The sequence below is a fragment of the Cherax quadricarinatus genome, chromosome 55 (genome assembly GCF_038502225.1).
Source record: "Cherax quadricarinatus isolate ZL_2023a chromosome 55, ASM3850222v1, whole genome shotgun sequence".
NCBI lineage: Eukaryota > Metazoa > Arthropoda > Malacostraca > Decapoda > Parastacidae > Cherax > Cherax quadricarinatus.
The window spans coordinates 1,452,619-1,470,063 of record NC_091346.1 but is presented as its reverse complement, the minus strand read 5'-3'; the positions used below and the strand labels follow the sequence as shown (position 1 = coordinate 1,470,063).

The 17,445-nt window shown below is 39.2% G+C and overlaps 1 protein-coding gene across 1 annotated transcript in view; it reads right to left on the bottom strand.

Moving 5' to 3' along the window:
* The window catches only part of LOC128698891 (protein phosphatase 1F-like), a 225,052-nt gene that overhangs the window by 195,386 nt on the left and 12,221 nt on the right, over positions 1–17,445 (bottom strand). The window contains exon 2 of the mRNA XM_070096781.1: positions 16,137–16,342. Within this exon, the coding sequence (XP_069952882.1) occupies positions 16,137–16,331 (195 nt within the window). The 5' untranslated portion in view covers positions 16,332–16,342. The remainder of the gene's footprint in view (positions 1–16,136; positions 16,343–17,445) is intronic.

Genomic DNA, 17,445 nt, shown 5'->3' with positions numbered 1-17,445 from the left:
TCCTAAGAAACTATGTGCAAAGGACAGTGCTGGGAAGAGGACGACGATGATGTCCATTGAACTAAAGCATGAAATCATAGAAAAACACGAGAAAATAGCTTTTGTTTTAGTGTTTTCCTTATGAAACTAGTGATCTAGTGCAGTTAGCCTCACAAACACTCCATTTTCTCTTGTAATAAGACCTCATAAGGGCAAGAATGGGAAGATATGGTCAGAGCGATGAATATTTTACCTCAGGAGTGGCCGCCACCACTCGTCACATAATGACATATTTTTTCATTCTAGAGTATATATCATGTTTCTATGTTACTTATATTGTGTATTATGTCTTATTAGATCAACTGTGATAGATAAATAAGCCGTAGAGCTGATATTAGCATTATATTAAAGTATTTTCTCCTGCCTCCTATGAGCCAGGAATTCCGCTGGAACGGATTAATGACATTTAAATTAACCTTTTGACTGTTTCGGCTGTATATATACATCTTATGAGCCAGTGTTTCGGACGTACAGTGGACCCCCGGCTTACAATATTATTTCATTCCAGAAGCATGTTCAGGTGCCATTACTGAACGAATTTGTTCCCATAAGGAATATTAGATTAGTCCATTTCAGACCCCCAAACATACATGTACAAACGCACTTACATAAATACACTTACATAATTGGTCGCACTGGGAGCTGATTGTAAAGCGGGGGTCCACTGTACGTTTTTTTTTTAACACACCGGGCAATATTCCCACCAAGGCAGGGTGGCCCGAAAATGAAAAACTTTCATCATCATTCACTCCATCACTGTCTTGCCAAAAGGGTGCTTTACACTACAGTTTATAAAACTGCAACATTAATACCCCTCCTTCAGAGTGTAGACACTGTACTTCCCATCTCTAGGACTCAAGTGCGGCCTGCCGGTTTCCCTGAATCCCTTCATAAATGTTAATTTGCTCACACTCCAACAGCATGTCAAGTATTAAAAACCATTTGTCTCCATTCACTCCTATCAAATATGCTCACACACGCATGCTGGAAGTCCAAGCCCCTCGCACACAAAACCTCCTTTACCCCCTCCTTCCAACCTTTCCTAGGCCGACCCCTACCCCGCCTTCCCTCCTCTGGACAACAGTTTTGGCAATCTCTGCATATATAAGAGCATTGGTAAAACTATACTCTCATGCATTCCCCTCTTTGCTTCCAAGGACAAAGTTCTTTGTTTCCACAGACTAAGTGCACCGCTCACCCTTTTCTCATCATCAATTCTATGATTCACTTCAATAATTTTAGTGGCTTCAAATCAAGCAGGAGAAAGCTGGTAGCCCCACATGTGAGAGAATGGGTCTGTGTGGTCAGTGTGCACTGTATAATAAAAAATCCTGCAGCACACAGTGCACGAGAGAAAAAAAAAACTCCGACCGTGTTTTTGGATTAAAATGCTGACTTTGAGGTGCATTTTCTTACAGTATTTATAGTTGTATTCTCGTTTATTTGGTCTCATTTGATAGAATGAAAGATATATTACAGAAATAGAGATGATTTTGATTAGTTTCACTATGAAAACTACCTTGAAATTGAGCTCAAAGTAGCGGAAATGTTCAATTTTTACCAATGTTCAAGAGTAAGTAAATCACACCACACATCCAATACACGTCAACTGGGGAGTCTAATACTCTTTCACTAGTGCACTGATATTATTTATACCATTTTACAATAATACAGTAGTCTGCATAAGAGTAAATCTTCAATTTTTTGTGTGAATAAAACATCAAAATAGAAAGCAAGAGTAATATAAGAGGGGCCTGGAAACATGACTAATGAACAGAGGATATGTTATTTTAGTGCCAAGAATGTCTGCAATGTTTATTCTGAACCCTATTTTGAAATTGGCTTCTTTTTTAATTTGTGTGAAATTGGCCAAATTGCCAATTTCTGACCACTTTATTGGGTAGTTGAAACCAGTAAATGGAGGGTTTCTTGTGCTCAATTGATAGAAAAAAAGTGGAGTTCTAAAGAAATAACTGAATTTGGTCGACTGGAACAATGGAATTGGCCGAAAACAGGGCTCAAAGTGGGCGAAATCGCCGATGCATATATATCGCCGAGATTGTTAACTTCGCAGGAGCGTAATTCCGTAAATTTCTGATCAAATTTCATACTTTTGGTGTCATTACCATCAGGAAAAGATTTTCTATGATTTCATAAGAATTTTTTTTTTTTTTTTCCAAATATTTTTCGACACCAGGAGACACTTCAAGATTTGGGTTTCCGTCAGTCAAAGGGTTAATTTCAATGAGAAAAATTTATTTGATGCATGAGCAAATCGAGTCACGAGCTTGGTCACAGAATAAATTAAACTCTAAAGTCAAGGTACCACTGTATATTTTTTTCAGACAGACAATATATACACTGTGTGTGACTCAGTTATTTTGCATGACTGATTACCTACAGTCATTCAAGTAGGTCCAGACTTATGACGTTCGACACTTACAATCCTGGAACTTAGAAACTAATTAATTATGCTTAACCCTTTGAGGGTACAAGAATTTAAAAAAAAAATTTTTTTCTTATGAAATGGCAGAGAGTATTTCTCCAAAGGTAATAAAACTAAAGGTATGAAATTTGATGGAAAACTGACAAAATTACACCATTGCGAATTTTACTGCATCAGCGATATTTGCGCATCAGTGATTTTGCCCACTCTGACTCCTATTTTAGGCCAATTACATTATTCCAATCAACCAAAATTCTTACCTATTTCACTAGTATCACTTCTGCTTTATCGATTCAGTGTAAGAAAGTGCCCAATCAACTATTTCAATTATGCAATGAAGTGATCAGAAATTGGTAATTTGGCCAATTTCACACAAAGTTCAAAATAGGGTCCAGAATAAGCAACGCAGGCATTCCTTGCACTAAAATAACATTTCCTTTGTTTATTAGTTAAGTTTCCAGGCTTCACAGATGAATTCTATTTTTATTTTTTATTCACAGAATTTTTATTCACACCTAAAAATAGATTTAACTGTTATGTCATATTGTAATAATTGTATAAATAACATCAGCACATTCTTTCAACACACCGGTCGTATCCCACCGGGGCGGGGTGGCCCAAAAGGAAAAACAAAAGTTTCTCCTTTTACATTTAGTAATATATACAGGAGAACGGGTTACTAGCCCCTTGCTCCCGGCATTTTAGTCGCCTCTAACGACACGCATGGCTTACGGAGGAAGAATTCTGTTCCACTTCCCCATGGAGATAAGAGGATAACAAACAAGAACAAGAACTAGAAAGAAAATAGAAGAAAACCCAGAGGGGTATTATTTTTTTTTATTTTATTATCACACTGGCCAACTCCCACCAAGGCAGGGTGGCCCGAAAAAGAAAAACTTTCACCATCATTCACTCCATCACTGTCTTGCCAGAAGGGTGCTTTACACTACAGTTTTTAAACTGCAACATTAACACCCCCTCCTTCAGAGTGCAGGCACTGTACTTCCCATCTCCAGGACTCAAGTCCGGCCTGCCGATTTCCCTGAACCCCTTCATAAATGTTACTTTGCTCACACTCCAACAGCACGTCAAGTATTAAAAACCATTTGTCTCCATTCGCTCCTATCAAACACACTCACACATGCCTGCTTGAAGTCCAAGCCCCTCGCACACAAAACCTCCTTTACCCCCTCCCTCCAACCTTTCCTAGGCCGACCCCTACCCCGCCTTCCTTCCACTACAGACTGATACACTCTTGAAGTCACACTGTTTCGCTCCATTCTCTCTACATGTCCGAACCACCTCAACAACCCTTCCTCAGCCCTCTGGACAACAGTTTCGGTAATCCCGCACCTCCTCCTAACTTCCAAACTACGAATTCTCTGCATTATATTCACACCACACATTGCCCTCAGACATGACATCTCCACTGCCTCCAGCCTTCTCCTTGCTGCAACATTCATCACCCATGCTTCACACCCATATAAGAGCGTTGGTAAAACTATACTCTCATACATACCCCTCTTTGCCTCCAAGGACAAAGTTCTTTGTCTCCACAGACTCCTAAGTGCACCACTCACCCTTTTCCCTCTCATCAATTCTATGATTCACCTCATCTTTCATAGACCCATCCGCTGACACGTCCGCTCCCAAGTATCTGAATACATTCACCTCCTCCATACTCTCTCCCTCCAATCTGATATCCAATCTTTCATCACCTAATCTTTTTGTTATCCTCATAACCTTACTCTTTCCTGTATTCACTTTTAATTTTCTTCTTTTGCTTACCCTACCAAATTCATCCACCAATCTCTGCAACTTCTCTTCAGAATCTCCCAAGAGCACAGTGTCATCAGCAAAGAGCAACTGATGACACTGTGGTATGTATATATGTATATGCTTGTACAAGTATGTGTAGTGTGACCTAAGTGTAAGTAGAAGTAGCAAGACGTTCCTGAAATCTTGCATGTTTATGAGTCAGAAAAAAGACACCAGCAATCCTACCATCATGTAAAACAATTACAGGCACAATTCAGCACATTCATGAGCATATATCAGACCCACCAGTTGATGTGTATTGGATGCATAACATTTGTTTACTCTTGAACATCGGCAAAAATCAAACATTGCCGCTACTTTGAGCTCAATTTCAAGCTATTTCCAATACTAAAACCAATCAAAATCATCTCTGTTTCTGTAATATATCTTCCATTCTATCAAATGAAGCCAAGAAACTGCGAATACAACCGTAAAAACCACACAAATATGCACTGCAAATTCGCTGTTTTAATCCAAATGCACGGTTGCAGTTTTTTTTCCTTATTATGTACTGTGTGCTGCAGGACTTGTTTTATATGGTGCACACTTACCACACAGATCCTTTCTCTCAAGTCTAGGCCCAAATTTACCACTCACAGCTTACCTGAGCGAGCTGAGCTCATGACGTAGATGTACAGCTTGGACCCTCAAAGGGTTAAAAACAAAACAAACAAGTTTCAAAAACAAATTACTTGACATTATATAGCTGTATGGTTGTAGACAGTTAATTTGTCTGAAGAGTCAATTATTAAATACAGCCTCTCCTCACTTAGTGACGTACTCGTTTACAGACGACTCGGACTTACGAGGGGCTCTCTGACCAGTATGTTAACTTAAATAATGTATATTAGAGCTGATTTCCTCTATTCTGTTTATTAACATATAGGGTACACTACTGTATAAACAGTAGTGTACCCTATATCTTAGAGATGGGAAGTACAGTGTCTACACTCTGAAGGAGGGGTGTTAATGTTGCAGTTTTATAAACTGTAGTGTAAAGCACCCTTTTGGCAAGACAGTGATGGAGTGAATGATGATGAAAGTTTTTCGTTTTCGGGCCACCCTGCCTTCGTGGGAATTGGCCGGCGTGTTAAAAAAAAATATACGTCCGAAACACTGGCTCATAAGACATATACATGTATATACAGCCAAAACAGTCAAAAGGTTAATTGAAATGTCATTAATCCGTTCCAGCGGAATTCCTGGCTCATAGGAGGCAGGAGAAAATACTTCAATATAATGCTAATATCAACTCTACGGCTTATTTATCTATCACAATTGAATGGATTAATTGTATTTACATTTTTTCTTATGGGGAAAATTAATTCGAAAATCGTAGATTTCGATAATAGTAGCACCTTCAGGAATGGATTAAATACGATAAACGAGGGACCACTGTAGTATTTATTTATTTATTTATTTATTTATTTATTATAAATTTGTGCACACATACAGAGGTACAAAAAAATACAGATAAGAGCAGTATGCCAAAGCCACTTATACTATGCATAGCATTACGGGCTGGCTTAAAATTAACTTAAGATTAATTAAGCAATGATGAAGTCAGTGATAAAACATTAATGTAAACAGATTACTATAAAGCACAAGTGAGTATTACAAAGACAGGTCATATGAAGGATTCTGTTAGGTAGTGTATTTAAAAAATAATAAAGTTAGATTGGGTTTTAGGTTTAACATTTATGTGATATAATTGTGAGAAACATTTAAGATATACAATTTATAAGGTTCAGTTATTCAGTATTTATTTGGTTTTGGGTGAGTAAGTGATCTTTGAGTAGAGACTTGAATTTATAAACAGGAAGTGTTTCTTTTATATTTACAGGTAATGAATTCCAGATTTTAGGGCCTTTTATGTGCATTGAGTTTTTGCATAGTGTGAGATGAACACGAGGAACATCAAAGAGTGATCTGTGCCTTGTGTTATGGTCATGTGTTCTGTTGAGGTTGGCAAGGAGATGTTTGAGGGGAGGGTTAATATCAGAGTTAAGTGTTCTATGTATGTAATAGGTGCAGTAATAAGTATGGATGTTTTGTATGGTGAGTAGGTTTAGTGTATTGAATATTGGTGGAGTGTGCTGCCTGTAGTGAGAATTTGTTATCATTCTAACTGCAGCCTTTTGTTGGGTAATTAGTGGTCTGAGATGGTTAACTGTTGTTGAGCCCCATGCACAAATTCCATAGGTGAGATAGGGGTAAATAAGAGAGTGATATAGGGCCAGGAGGGCTGACTGTGGAACATAGTACCGTATCTTCGATAGTATGCCTACAGTCTTGGAAATTTTCTTAGAAATTTGTTGTATATGTGTATGAAATTTGAGTCTATTATCAAGGTGGATTCCTAAGAATTTTCCCTCTGTTAGCTTTGTGATAGGTGATCCGTTTATCATTATGTTAAGAGGGACATCTGTAGCTCTGTTACCAAACTGAATGAAGTAGGTTTTGTCAATGTTTAGTGTAAGTTTGTTAGTCCTCATCCAGGTAGATATTTTCTGTAATTCGGTATTTACAGTATTGGCTAGTGTGACTGGGCTCGGGTGAGAGAAGACGTATGTAGTGTCATCTGCAAATAGTGTGGGTTTGAGTAATTGCGAAGCATTTGGAAGGTCATTTATGTATAGGAGAAAGAGAAGAGGGCCAAGGACACTTCCCTGTGGGACACCAACTGTAATTGGTTGCGCAGAAGAGTTTGCCCCATTTGCGTACACATATTGGCTTCTGTTGCTGAGGTATGACTTGAGGTAATTGAGGGAGTGCCCTCTTATACCATAGTGTGACAATTTTACGTGGAGCAAGTCATGGTCAACTGTATCAAAAGCTTTACGTAAGTCAATGAAGATCCCCAGTGGGACTTCTTTTTTCTCTATTGCAGTGTATATATGTTCTAGCATGTGTATAATAGCATCATTAGTATTTTTATTAGGCCTGAATCCAAATTGGCAGGGGTTGAGTATGTTCTGGGAGATAAGGTAGGAGTAGATTCGTTTATGAATTAGTTTTTCAAAGATTTTTGAGAGAGGGTGTAAGTTGGATATTGGCCTATAGTTATTCAACTCTGTTTGGTCTCCTCCTTTGTGGATCGGGGTGACCCTTGCTATTTTGAGTACTGTAGGGAAGGTGGAGGATTCAATGGATTTGTTAAAGAGTGTTGCAATGATTGGAGATAGCACTTGTGACACTTTTTTATATATAAAGGGTGGTAAGGTACTTAAATCTCCTGCCTTGTTTTTTAGTGCATTGATAATAAGGGAGACTTCGTATGGGTTAGTCGGAGCTAGGAACAGTGTGTTCGGGTAGTTGCCGGTGAGGTAGTTATTTGGTGGGGTATCTGAGCTTGGGATTTTATGGGCAAGGTTTTGTCCTATAGTGGAGAAGAAATCATTGAGTCTGTTTGCTGTTTCTGTTGGTGGGAGTTGGGGTTCATCTGATTTTGCTAATTTTATTTCGCTATTTCGTGATATCTTTTTTGTTCCCAGAATTTCAGATAGTGTTTTCCAGGTCTTTTTTATATCACCTCGTAAGTTGGATAATCTGTTCTCATAATACAATTTTTTTGCCCTTCTTATCAGGCTGGTTAGGATTGACGAGTAACGTTTTGTTTGGTCTCTGGTTATGTGACCCATTCTGTACTGTTTTTCATATTGGTGTTTTGTATTTATGGATTTGAGAATGCTGGGTGTTAGCCAGGGACTGTTCAGTCTCTTTGCTGTCATCTGTTTAGTTTTTTTAGGGCAGTGCTTGTTATAGAGGTATTGGGTCTTTTTTAGAAAATTATTAATACATTCGTCAATATCTGTATAGATTTCTAGCTCAGTGTGCCAATCAATGTTTGCTAATGCTGTTGCGAAGTTATTAATGGCTGCCTCATTGTGAAGTCTGAAGGTGACTTTAGTAGTGTCTTGGGGTAGTTTACCAAGAGTTGTTATGAGGAAAGTAGGGTAGTGGTCTGTGGTATTATCTGTAATTATGCCTGATTTTAAAGGGGATATGGTGTTGGTCCAGATGTGGTCAAGTAGGGAAACACTAGTCTCTGTAACTCTTGTAGGTTTTGTTACTGTTGGTAGTAACATACAGTTACTCATTGTGTTTGTGAATTCAGTAATTCAGTAACGTGTGGGTCCTGGTCTTGCAGGAGATTTATATTGAAGTCACCTGAGAGTAGTAAGTGATCTTTGTTCATGCGTGCATCACAATACAATGGGACATGATGAATCAAACATTAACAGCATAACACTTACCTTTATTCACAATTCTTCTTAGTGTATGGAAGACTGGAGGAAGAGAGAGATTGGATTAGTTACTGTTTGGAAGGGGGAATCCCCTTCCATCAACACCTCAGGTACCAAATCCTTTTCTGGGGTTACATACTCCTCTTCTCTGTTTCTTAATGCCACTAGGACCAGCTTGATAGTCACTGGAGTCCTGTCTCGCCAAAAAAAAAAAAAAAAAAAAAGTGTCCAGAGAGCTCTGTTTCTGGCATCTCTTTAAAACTTCCCTAAAATGGGCCAAGATTCTGTCACTGTACAAGTTGCCGATATGGCTTCCAACATCCTTCTCAGGGTGATGAGATATAGGCGAGTACAAATAGGAAGTGCATCTGTCTGGCGCTCAGCAGACGGAGGATCGAGCCTCTATTACGTCTTGCGTTGAATGACCCACATGGGTCTAGCGCTTAACATGAATTAAATAAATAACAAATAAAATTATCAGGGTGATGTTTCTCCATAAATTTTTCCATCCTACCCCACATTTCAAAAATCTCCTTAATTTCTGAAGAAGGCACCTTCTTCCATCTCTCTTCCTCCTCCTCTGCAGCAAGATTCTGAGCTGCGATCTGTTGCTCTTCCTGCTGAAGCTCTTGCAGCTCCTCAGTGGTTAGCTCTTCGTTGTGGTCCTCCACCAACTCTTGCACATCCTCCAAACTCGCATCCAACCCCATGGAACTCCCCAATGCCACATACAATAGATTTCACAACTGACATAGGCTCATCAGGGTCAGCCACAAACCCTTCAAAATCCCTCTTGTGGACACAATCTGGCCACAATTTTCTCCAAGCAACAACAGCTTCCTTGATTTCCTTTTTCTTTGCCACGATGGAAGATATCGTTGTATGGGGTTTGTTATACATCCTGGCCAGTTCAGCCACACGTACACCACTTTCATATTGTTCAATGATGTTTTTCTTAAATTCCATCATATTTCTCACCTTCTTTACCAAAGGCTTGGCACTAGGAGCTTTTTTTGGAGCCATGGTAGCTTATTTAGCACTTGCAAGCACTAAAATGAATGGAATATTATGAAATATTTCGTATGAACAAGTGAGGGGACCGTCACTCACTGGTAAACAAAGGCACACTGGCTAGGAAGGCAGGCCGAGGCGGCTCAGAGCCGTGAGTACGCGTCCAGGATGAACAATGATTAGCGAGTCAACCGACCATTTGCGAGCCAATGTTTGGACGAAAATAATGTGATGATTTCCAAAAAGGACGACTATCGAGCCCGACGATTATCGAGGGACCACTGTACATTCATTCTCCATTTATTCAGACTTCCTACAATAAATGCATTCACCACTCACTGTAAGCTAAGAACGAAAACATTTTTAAGTAATGTGTGTACTGGATATGCATTTTATTGGCCTAGCTCTATTATTTTCTCTATTTTATTAACACATCAGCTCTTCCCACCAAGGTAGGGTGGCCCAAAAAAGAAAAATTTTCGCCATCATTCACTCCATCAATGTCTTGCCAGAGGTGTGCTTACACTACAGTTATAAAACTGCGACATTATCACCGTTCCTTCAGAGAGTAGGCACTGTACTTCCCATCTCCAGGACTCAAGTCTGGCCTGTTGGTTTCCCTGACTCCCTTCATAAATGTTACCTTGCTCTCACTCCAACAGCAAGTCAAGTCCTAAAAACCATTTGCTCCTAACATGCTCACTCATGCTTGCTGGAAGTCCAAGCCCATCACACAAAACCTCCTTTACCCCCTCCCTCCAACCTTTCCTAGGCTGACCCCTACCCGTCTATCCCTCCACCACAGATTTATAAACTAAGTCATTCTATTTTGTGCCATCCTCTCTACATCTCTGAACCACCTCAACAACCCCTCCTCAGCCTTCTGGATAATAGTTTTGGAAACCCCAAACCTCCTCCTAATTTCCAAACTATGAATTCTCTGCATTATACATATTCACACCACACAGCCCTCAGACACAACATCTCCACTGCCTCCAGCCTTCTATTTGTTGCAACATTCAAAACCCATGCTTCACACCCACATAAGAGCACTGGTATAAATATACATACTCTCATGCATTCCCCTCTTTGCTTACATGGACAAAGTTCTTTGTTAGGTAAAAGGACACAAGTGCAATTAATGTAACATTTTATTGTGGCAATGTTTTGCTCTCCAGGAGCTTTATCAAGCCATAACATATTGTCGGTAATTCCACCAACATTAATATAAAGTTCTTCGTCTCCTCAGACTCCTCAGTACACCACTCGCCTTTTTCCCCTCGTCAATTCAATGATTCACTTCATCTTTAATAGACCCATCTGCTAACACACACACTCCTAAACGTCTGAATACATTCACCTCCTCCATACTCTCTCCCTCCAATCTGATATCCAATCTTTCGTTACCTAATTTTTTTATCCTCATCACCTTACTCTTTCCTATTTTCACTTTTAATTTTCTTTTTACATACCATACCAAACTCATCCACCAACCTTTGCAACTTCTTTTCAGAAACTCCCAAAGGCACAGTGTCATCAGCAAAGAGCAACTGTGACAACTCCCACTTTGCATTAGAGTCTATCTTGTAACCCCACTCCTTCAGCTAACACCCGAGCATTCACTTCTCTTACAACTCCATCTATAAATTTATTGAACAACCATGGTGACATCACACATCCTTGTCTAAGGCCTACTTTTACTTTGAAATAATCTCCCTCTCTCCTACATACTCTAACCTGAGCCTCACTATCCTCGTAAAAACTCTTCACTGCTTTCAATAAGCTACCTCCTATTCCATACATTTGCAACATCTGCCACATTGGCTCCCCCCCCCCAATCGGCCCTGTCATATGCCTTTTCCAAATCCATAAATATCACAAACACCACTTCACCTTTATCTAAATACTGTTCACCTATATGTTTCACTGTAAACGAAGTCTACACACCCCCTACCCTTCCTAAAGCCTCATTGTTCATCTGCTATCCTGCTCTCCATCTTACTCTTAATTCTTTCAATAACAACTATACCATATGATTATCAAATGGTATACAATACCGACAGGTTGGTAGATAAGACACATAGGCAACATTTAGGCAACTTTATTTCGAAACGAAAGTAGGCGGGAGCAGTAGAGATGTGAAGACGATGTAATCAGTCCATCACCTTTGAACTCGTAGATTTGAGGTTGTCAGTCCCTCAGCCTGGAGAAGTTCTGTTCCAAAGTCTGGAACTAACTGAAGATCAAGCGACAGTGTTGAGACTTAAATACTGTCGGAAGGAGAGGTGCAGAGTAGTAGTAGTGAGAATGTAGCCACTGAGAGGTCATGTCCCTCTCAGATCAAACAGTTCTCACTTGAAAAAGTTGTCCAAGTTGTTTTCTCTTCTGTACCAAGATGCCATTGTGTTGCAGTGTCTGACAGAGTGTTTATCAAATGGTATACAATACTGACAGGTTGGTAGATAAGACACATAGGCAACATTTAGGCAACTTTATTTCAAAACGTTTCGCCTACACAGTAGGCTTTTTTAGTCGAGCACAGAAAGTAGGCGGGAGCAGTAGAGATGTGAAGACGATGTAATCAGTCCATCACCCTTGAAGTCGTAGATTTGAGGTTGTCAGTCCCTACTAGTACTCTGCACCTCTCCTTCCATCAGTATTTAAGTCTCAACGGTGTCGCTTGATCTTCAGTTAGTTCCAGACTTTGGAACAGAACTTCTCCAGGCTGAGGGACTGACAACCTCAAATCTACGACTTCAAGGGTGATGGACTGATTACATCGTCTTCACATCTCTACTGCTCCCGCCTACTTTCTGTACTCAACTGAAGAAGCCTACTGTGTAGGCGAAACGTTTCGAAATAAAGTTGCCTAAATGTTGCCTATGTGTCTTATCTACCAACTCTACCATATACTTTACCAGGTATATTCAACAGAATGACTTCAAGAGTGTATCAGTCTGTAGTGGAAGGAAGGCGGGGTAGGGGTCGGCCTAGGAAAGGTTGGAGGGAGGGGGTAAAGGAGATTTTGTGTGTGAGGGGCTTGGACTTCCAGCAGGCATGCATGAGCGTGTTTGATAGGAGTGAATGGAGACAAATGGTTTTTAATACTTGACGTGCTGTTGGAGTGTGAGCAAAGTAACATTTATGAAGGGGTTCAGGGAAACCGGCAGGCCGGACTTGAGTCCTGAAGATGGGAAGTACAGTGCCTGCACTCTGAAGGAGGGGTGTAAATGTTGCAGTTTAAAAACTGTAGTGTAAAGCACCCTTCTGGCAAGACAGTGATGGAGTGAATGATGGTGAAAGTTTTTCTTTTTCGGGCCACCCTGCCTTGGTGGGAATCGGCCAGTGTGATAATAAAAATAATAAAAAAATTTTCCCTATAATTTTTGGTCTCTCTTTTATCCCCTTTGCCTTTATATAAAGGAACTATGCATGCTCTCTACCAATCCCTAGGTACCTTACCCTCTTCCATACATTTATTAAATAACAGCACCAACCACTCCAAAACTATATCCCCACCTGCTTTTAACATTTTTATCTTTATCCCATCACTCCCAGCTGCCTTACCCTCTTTCATTCTACCCACTGCCTCATGAAATTCCCCCACACTCACAACTGGCTCTTCTTCACTCCTGTAAGATGTTGTTCCTCCTTGCCCTATACATGAAATCACAGCTTTCCTATCTTTATCAACATTTAATAATTCCTCAAAATATTCCCTCCATCTTCCCGATACCTCTAACTCTCCATTTAATAACTCTCCTCTCCTATTTTTAACTGACAAATCCATTTGTTCCCTAGGCTTACTCAACTTATTAATCTCATTACAAAACTTTTTCTTATTTTTAACAAAATTTTTTGGTAACATCTCACTCACTCTCTCATTTGCTTCCTTTCTGCATTGCTTTTATATACTCCTCCCTCCTTGCATCACTTCTACTTTGTAAAAACCTCTCATATGCTAACTTTTTCTCTCTTACTACTCTCTTTAAATCATCATTCCACCAATCACTCTTCTTCCCTCCCACACCCACTTTCCTGTAACCACAAACTTCTGCTGAACACTAACACTACATTCTTAAACCTACCCCATACATCTTCAACCCCAGTGCTTATACTCTCACTAGCCCATCTATCCTCCAATACAAGTAGTTGCTTACATCTTACATTAACTGCCTCCTCCTTTAGTTCATCAACCTTCACCTCTTTCTTACTTACTGCTTCCATTTTCCTTGTATCTCATCTACCTTTTACTCTCACTGTAGCTACAACTAAAATGTGACCTAAAATATCTGTGGCCCCTCTATAAACATGTATGTCTTGAAGTCTACCCAACAGTCTTTTGTCTACCACTACACAGTTCAACAAACTGTCATTATGCCCTACATCATATCTTGTATACTAATTTATCCTCTTTTTCTTAAAATATGTATTACCTATAACCAAACCCCTTTCTATACAAAGTTCAAACAAAGGGCTCCCATTATCATTTACACCTCACACCCCAAACTTACCTACCACACCCCTCTCTAAATGTTTCTCCCACTTCAGCATTTAGGCCCTCTACCACAATTACTCTCTAACTTGGTTCAAAAGTTCCTACACACTCACTTAACATCTCCCAAAATCTCTCTCTCTCTCTTCTACACTCCTCTCTTCTCCAGGTGCATACATACTTATTATGACTCTTTTTGCATCTGACCCTTATTTTAAACCACATAATCCTTGAATTTTACATTTATGTTTTCTCTTCTTCCATAACTGATCCTTCAACATTATTGCTACCCCTTCCTTAGCTCTAACTCTCTCAGATACTCCTGACTTATACCATTTACAGTGGTACCTCGGGATACGAATTTATTTCGTTCCAGAAGGCTGTTCAAGTGCCGATACCAAACGAATTTGTTCCCATAAGGAATAATGTAAATTAGATTAATCCATTTCAGACCCAAAAAAATACACTTACAAAAGCACTTACATAAATACACTTACATAACTGTTCGAGTTTTGAGCTGTTCGTATCCCAAGGTACCACTGTATTTCTCCCCACTGAAGCTCACCTACCCCCTTCAGCTTTGTTTGCCTAGCTTTATTACTCACTTAGTATATGATAATGTAAACATGTTATCAGGCTTTTATATGCATCTGAAAATTAAAAAAAAAAAAATTATGGTTTCACTTTACAGCAATTCTTGCTTTACAGTAGTAGCCTGGAACCTAACCTAACCTGTATAAGTGGGTCCCTCCTGTACTTCATTTTTCCCTCAATATTATTATTGTCATCGCTGTATAGAATTCCTTCACTACTACAAGCCCTCAACAGACTGCTGCTGGAAGCACCAGAGTTACCAGATCAGTCATATATTCAATAACTGTAATATCATTCAAGTCTTTTAAAGTCTGTTTTGAAAGAGATGACTGTGATGCTGCTATCAACTTAAGAAATTCAGTGTTTTATTTTGGTTTATTATTCCAGTTACAAGAGTGGTGTTGCCTGGTGGGAGGCTGCTGAACAGTCTTGGGCCCCAGACACTTACTGTACTGTGTTTTCTCTTAGTGTACCAATGGCACCCCTACTTTCATTGGAGGCATTTTGCACCACCTGCCCAGTCTTTTGCTTTTGTAGGGAGTGATTTCTGTATGCAGATTAGGGACCAGTCCCTCTAGGATACTTCAAGTGTAGATTATGATGTATCTCTCTCTCTCTCTCTCTCTCTCTCTCTCTCTCTCTCTCTCTCGCCTGCACCCCAGCGAGTACAAGTCAAGTGCTTTCAAGCGTTCCCAGTAGTTAAGGTGTTTTACGAAACTTATATATGCAGTAGAGGTTCTCTGTAAATTCTCTGTATCTGTAATTTCACCTGCTTTGACACGAGATGTTAATGTACAAGGATACTAGATGATCATGTTTAAAAATATCCCATGTTTTTGAACATCCTTCCTTCAAATACAGACAGGCCCCACTTACAGTGTTGCACTAATGCAGCAGTTTTCAATTACGTATACCCATTTATCATTTATTTAGACTTCCTACAATAAACATATTCACCACTCACTATTAGCTAAGAATGAAAGTATTAATGTGTATACTGTATATGCATTTTTTAGGCCTAGTTCTACTGGTCACTTAATAAATGATAGTGTAAACATTTTAACAGGCTTTAATCAGGGCCCACCTGCATAAGGGAACTTAAGAAATTTCTGCCTATGCCAGACTACACATTACAAGTTCCCACAGCCTGACTGACCAAGCTATCAACAAGGAGGTACAATCCATAACTAGGACATGGGGACAATCACTAGAACCATAAACTTGTAAACAAATGGTAGGAACCATATTTAAATATTTTTATTGGGCAAAAATAACAAGGAGCATGAGTGCTATTAGCTTTTTAATACACTATATGGTACCCTAAAATACACTGTCTTTATAGTACCCTAAATTCATTAAAAACCTGAAATAAAAAACATTTATTAATGTAATTTTTACAAAACCACCAACTTGAAGAATAAAGAATCACCTAAAAGAAACTAGTACAGTAATTACTGATAATCTAAAATGATATGAAGTTCCTTACATTCATTCCATACAGTGTGTTGAGGTCGTGGATGACAACATGTCGATCTTCCATTTTACGTCGGCCATTCTTGATCGCGAAATAACTTATGGGGTTGTAACGTGGTAGCTTTTCTACTTCTGCGACAGTGAGATTTGAGTGCATCTCTTTGATTACACAGTTGGCCTTGCTTGTTACTTCCTGGATTAGCTTCATTGTGTCATATGCTGTACGGAAAAAGTAAGCATCAGTTACTGTGTTTTCAATGTGATACTCTATGCTGCATGTAGTAAATGAACAATATTATCGGATCACGAAGATTTTCCCCAAAGAAAATAGTGTTACATGATTTTGATTGTTTATGCATATTTTTATTTAGCACCAAAACTAACATGACAATGTAAGCTAACTTTGCTAAAATTTATGCAGTAAGGTATAAGATAGCTTAATTTATAAACTACAGTAGACCATTGGTTAACAATGTTAAAATATTTTTTAATGTTAACACGGTTGCAAAATATCAGCATATTTTTGGCGAATGTGCTGTATTAATCAGTTTATATGGCTGAGTACATAGAGAAAAATGTGGTAGGTACAGGGCTCTTCCTCTCTGTCTCACAGTGAGCCTATGGTCAAGTCCACTGCTGTATGGAGGGAAGCCTACATAATGTGCACAACCTCCTTTGCCCCAGTGCTCTGCTCATACACGTCCATTATCATACCTGGCCTGTGTTAGTAAATCAACTTTTTAAATTATCCTGTATCTGGATAGTAACTATGGCACCCAAGAAGAATCTTAGTGATCCTGGAAATGCAAAGAAGTATAAGCATAAAAGTCTTGGCATTTTGAAGAAAATCAAGATATTAGATAAGCTTAAGGGTAGTACACATGTTGTGGAGACAGTGTGAGCCTTTAGAATGAATGATGCATCAATGAGCACAATTAAAAAGAATAAGGCAAAGATACGAGCTTGTGCAATGAGTAGCTCAGGTTGCGATTTCCTGAAAAGAATGACAAATAGGTCACAACAGCTAAATTAGATGAAAAAGTTGAGTGAGTGAATTGAGGAAACCCAAGAAGGGTGCACCACTTAATTTCATGTTAATAAGAAACAAGCCTTAGAGAACTATAAAACAGTGTGTGATGAGGAAGGAAGACCTGAACAAGAGTGCTTGTTTAGTACAGGCTGGTTCCATAAGTTCAAATTGCACATTTGGTTGCATAATATTAAATTTTCTGGTGAAAGTGCTTCTGATGACCATGCTAATGTAGGAAATTTTCCCTGCTAAATTACAGGAAATTATTTCTGAGGGTGGTTATGAGCCACAG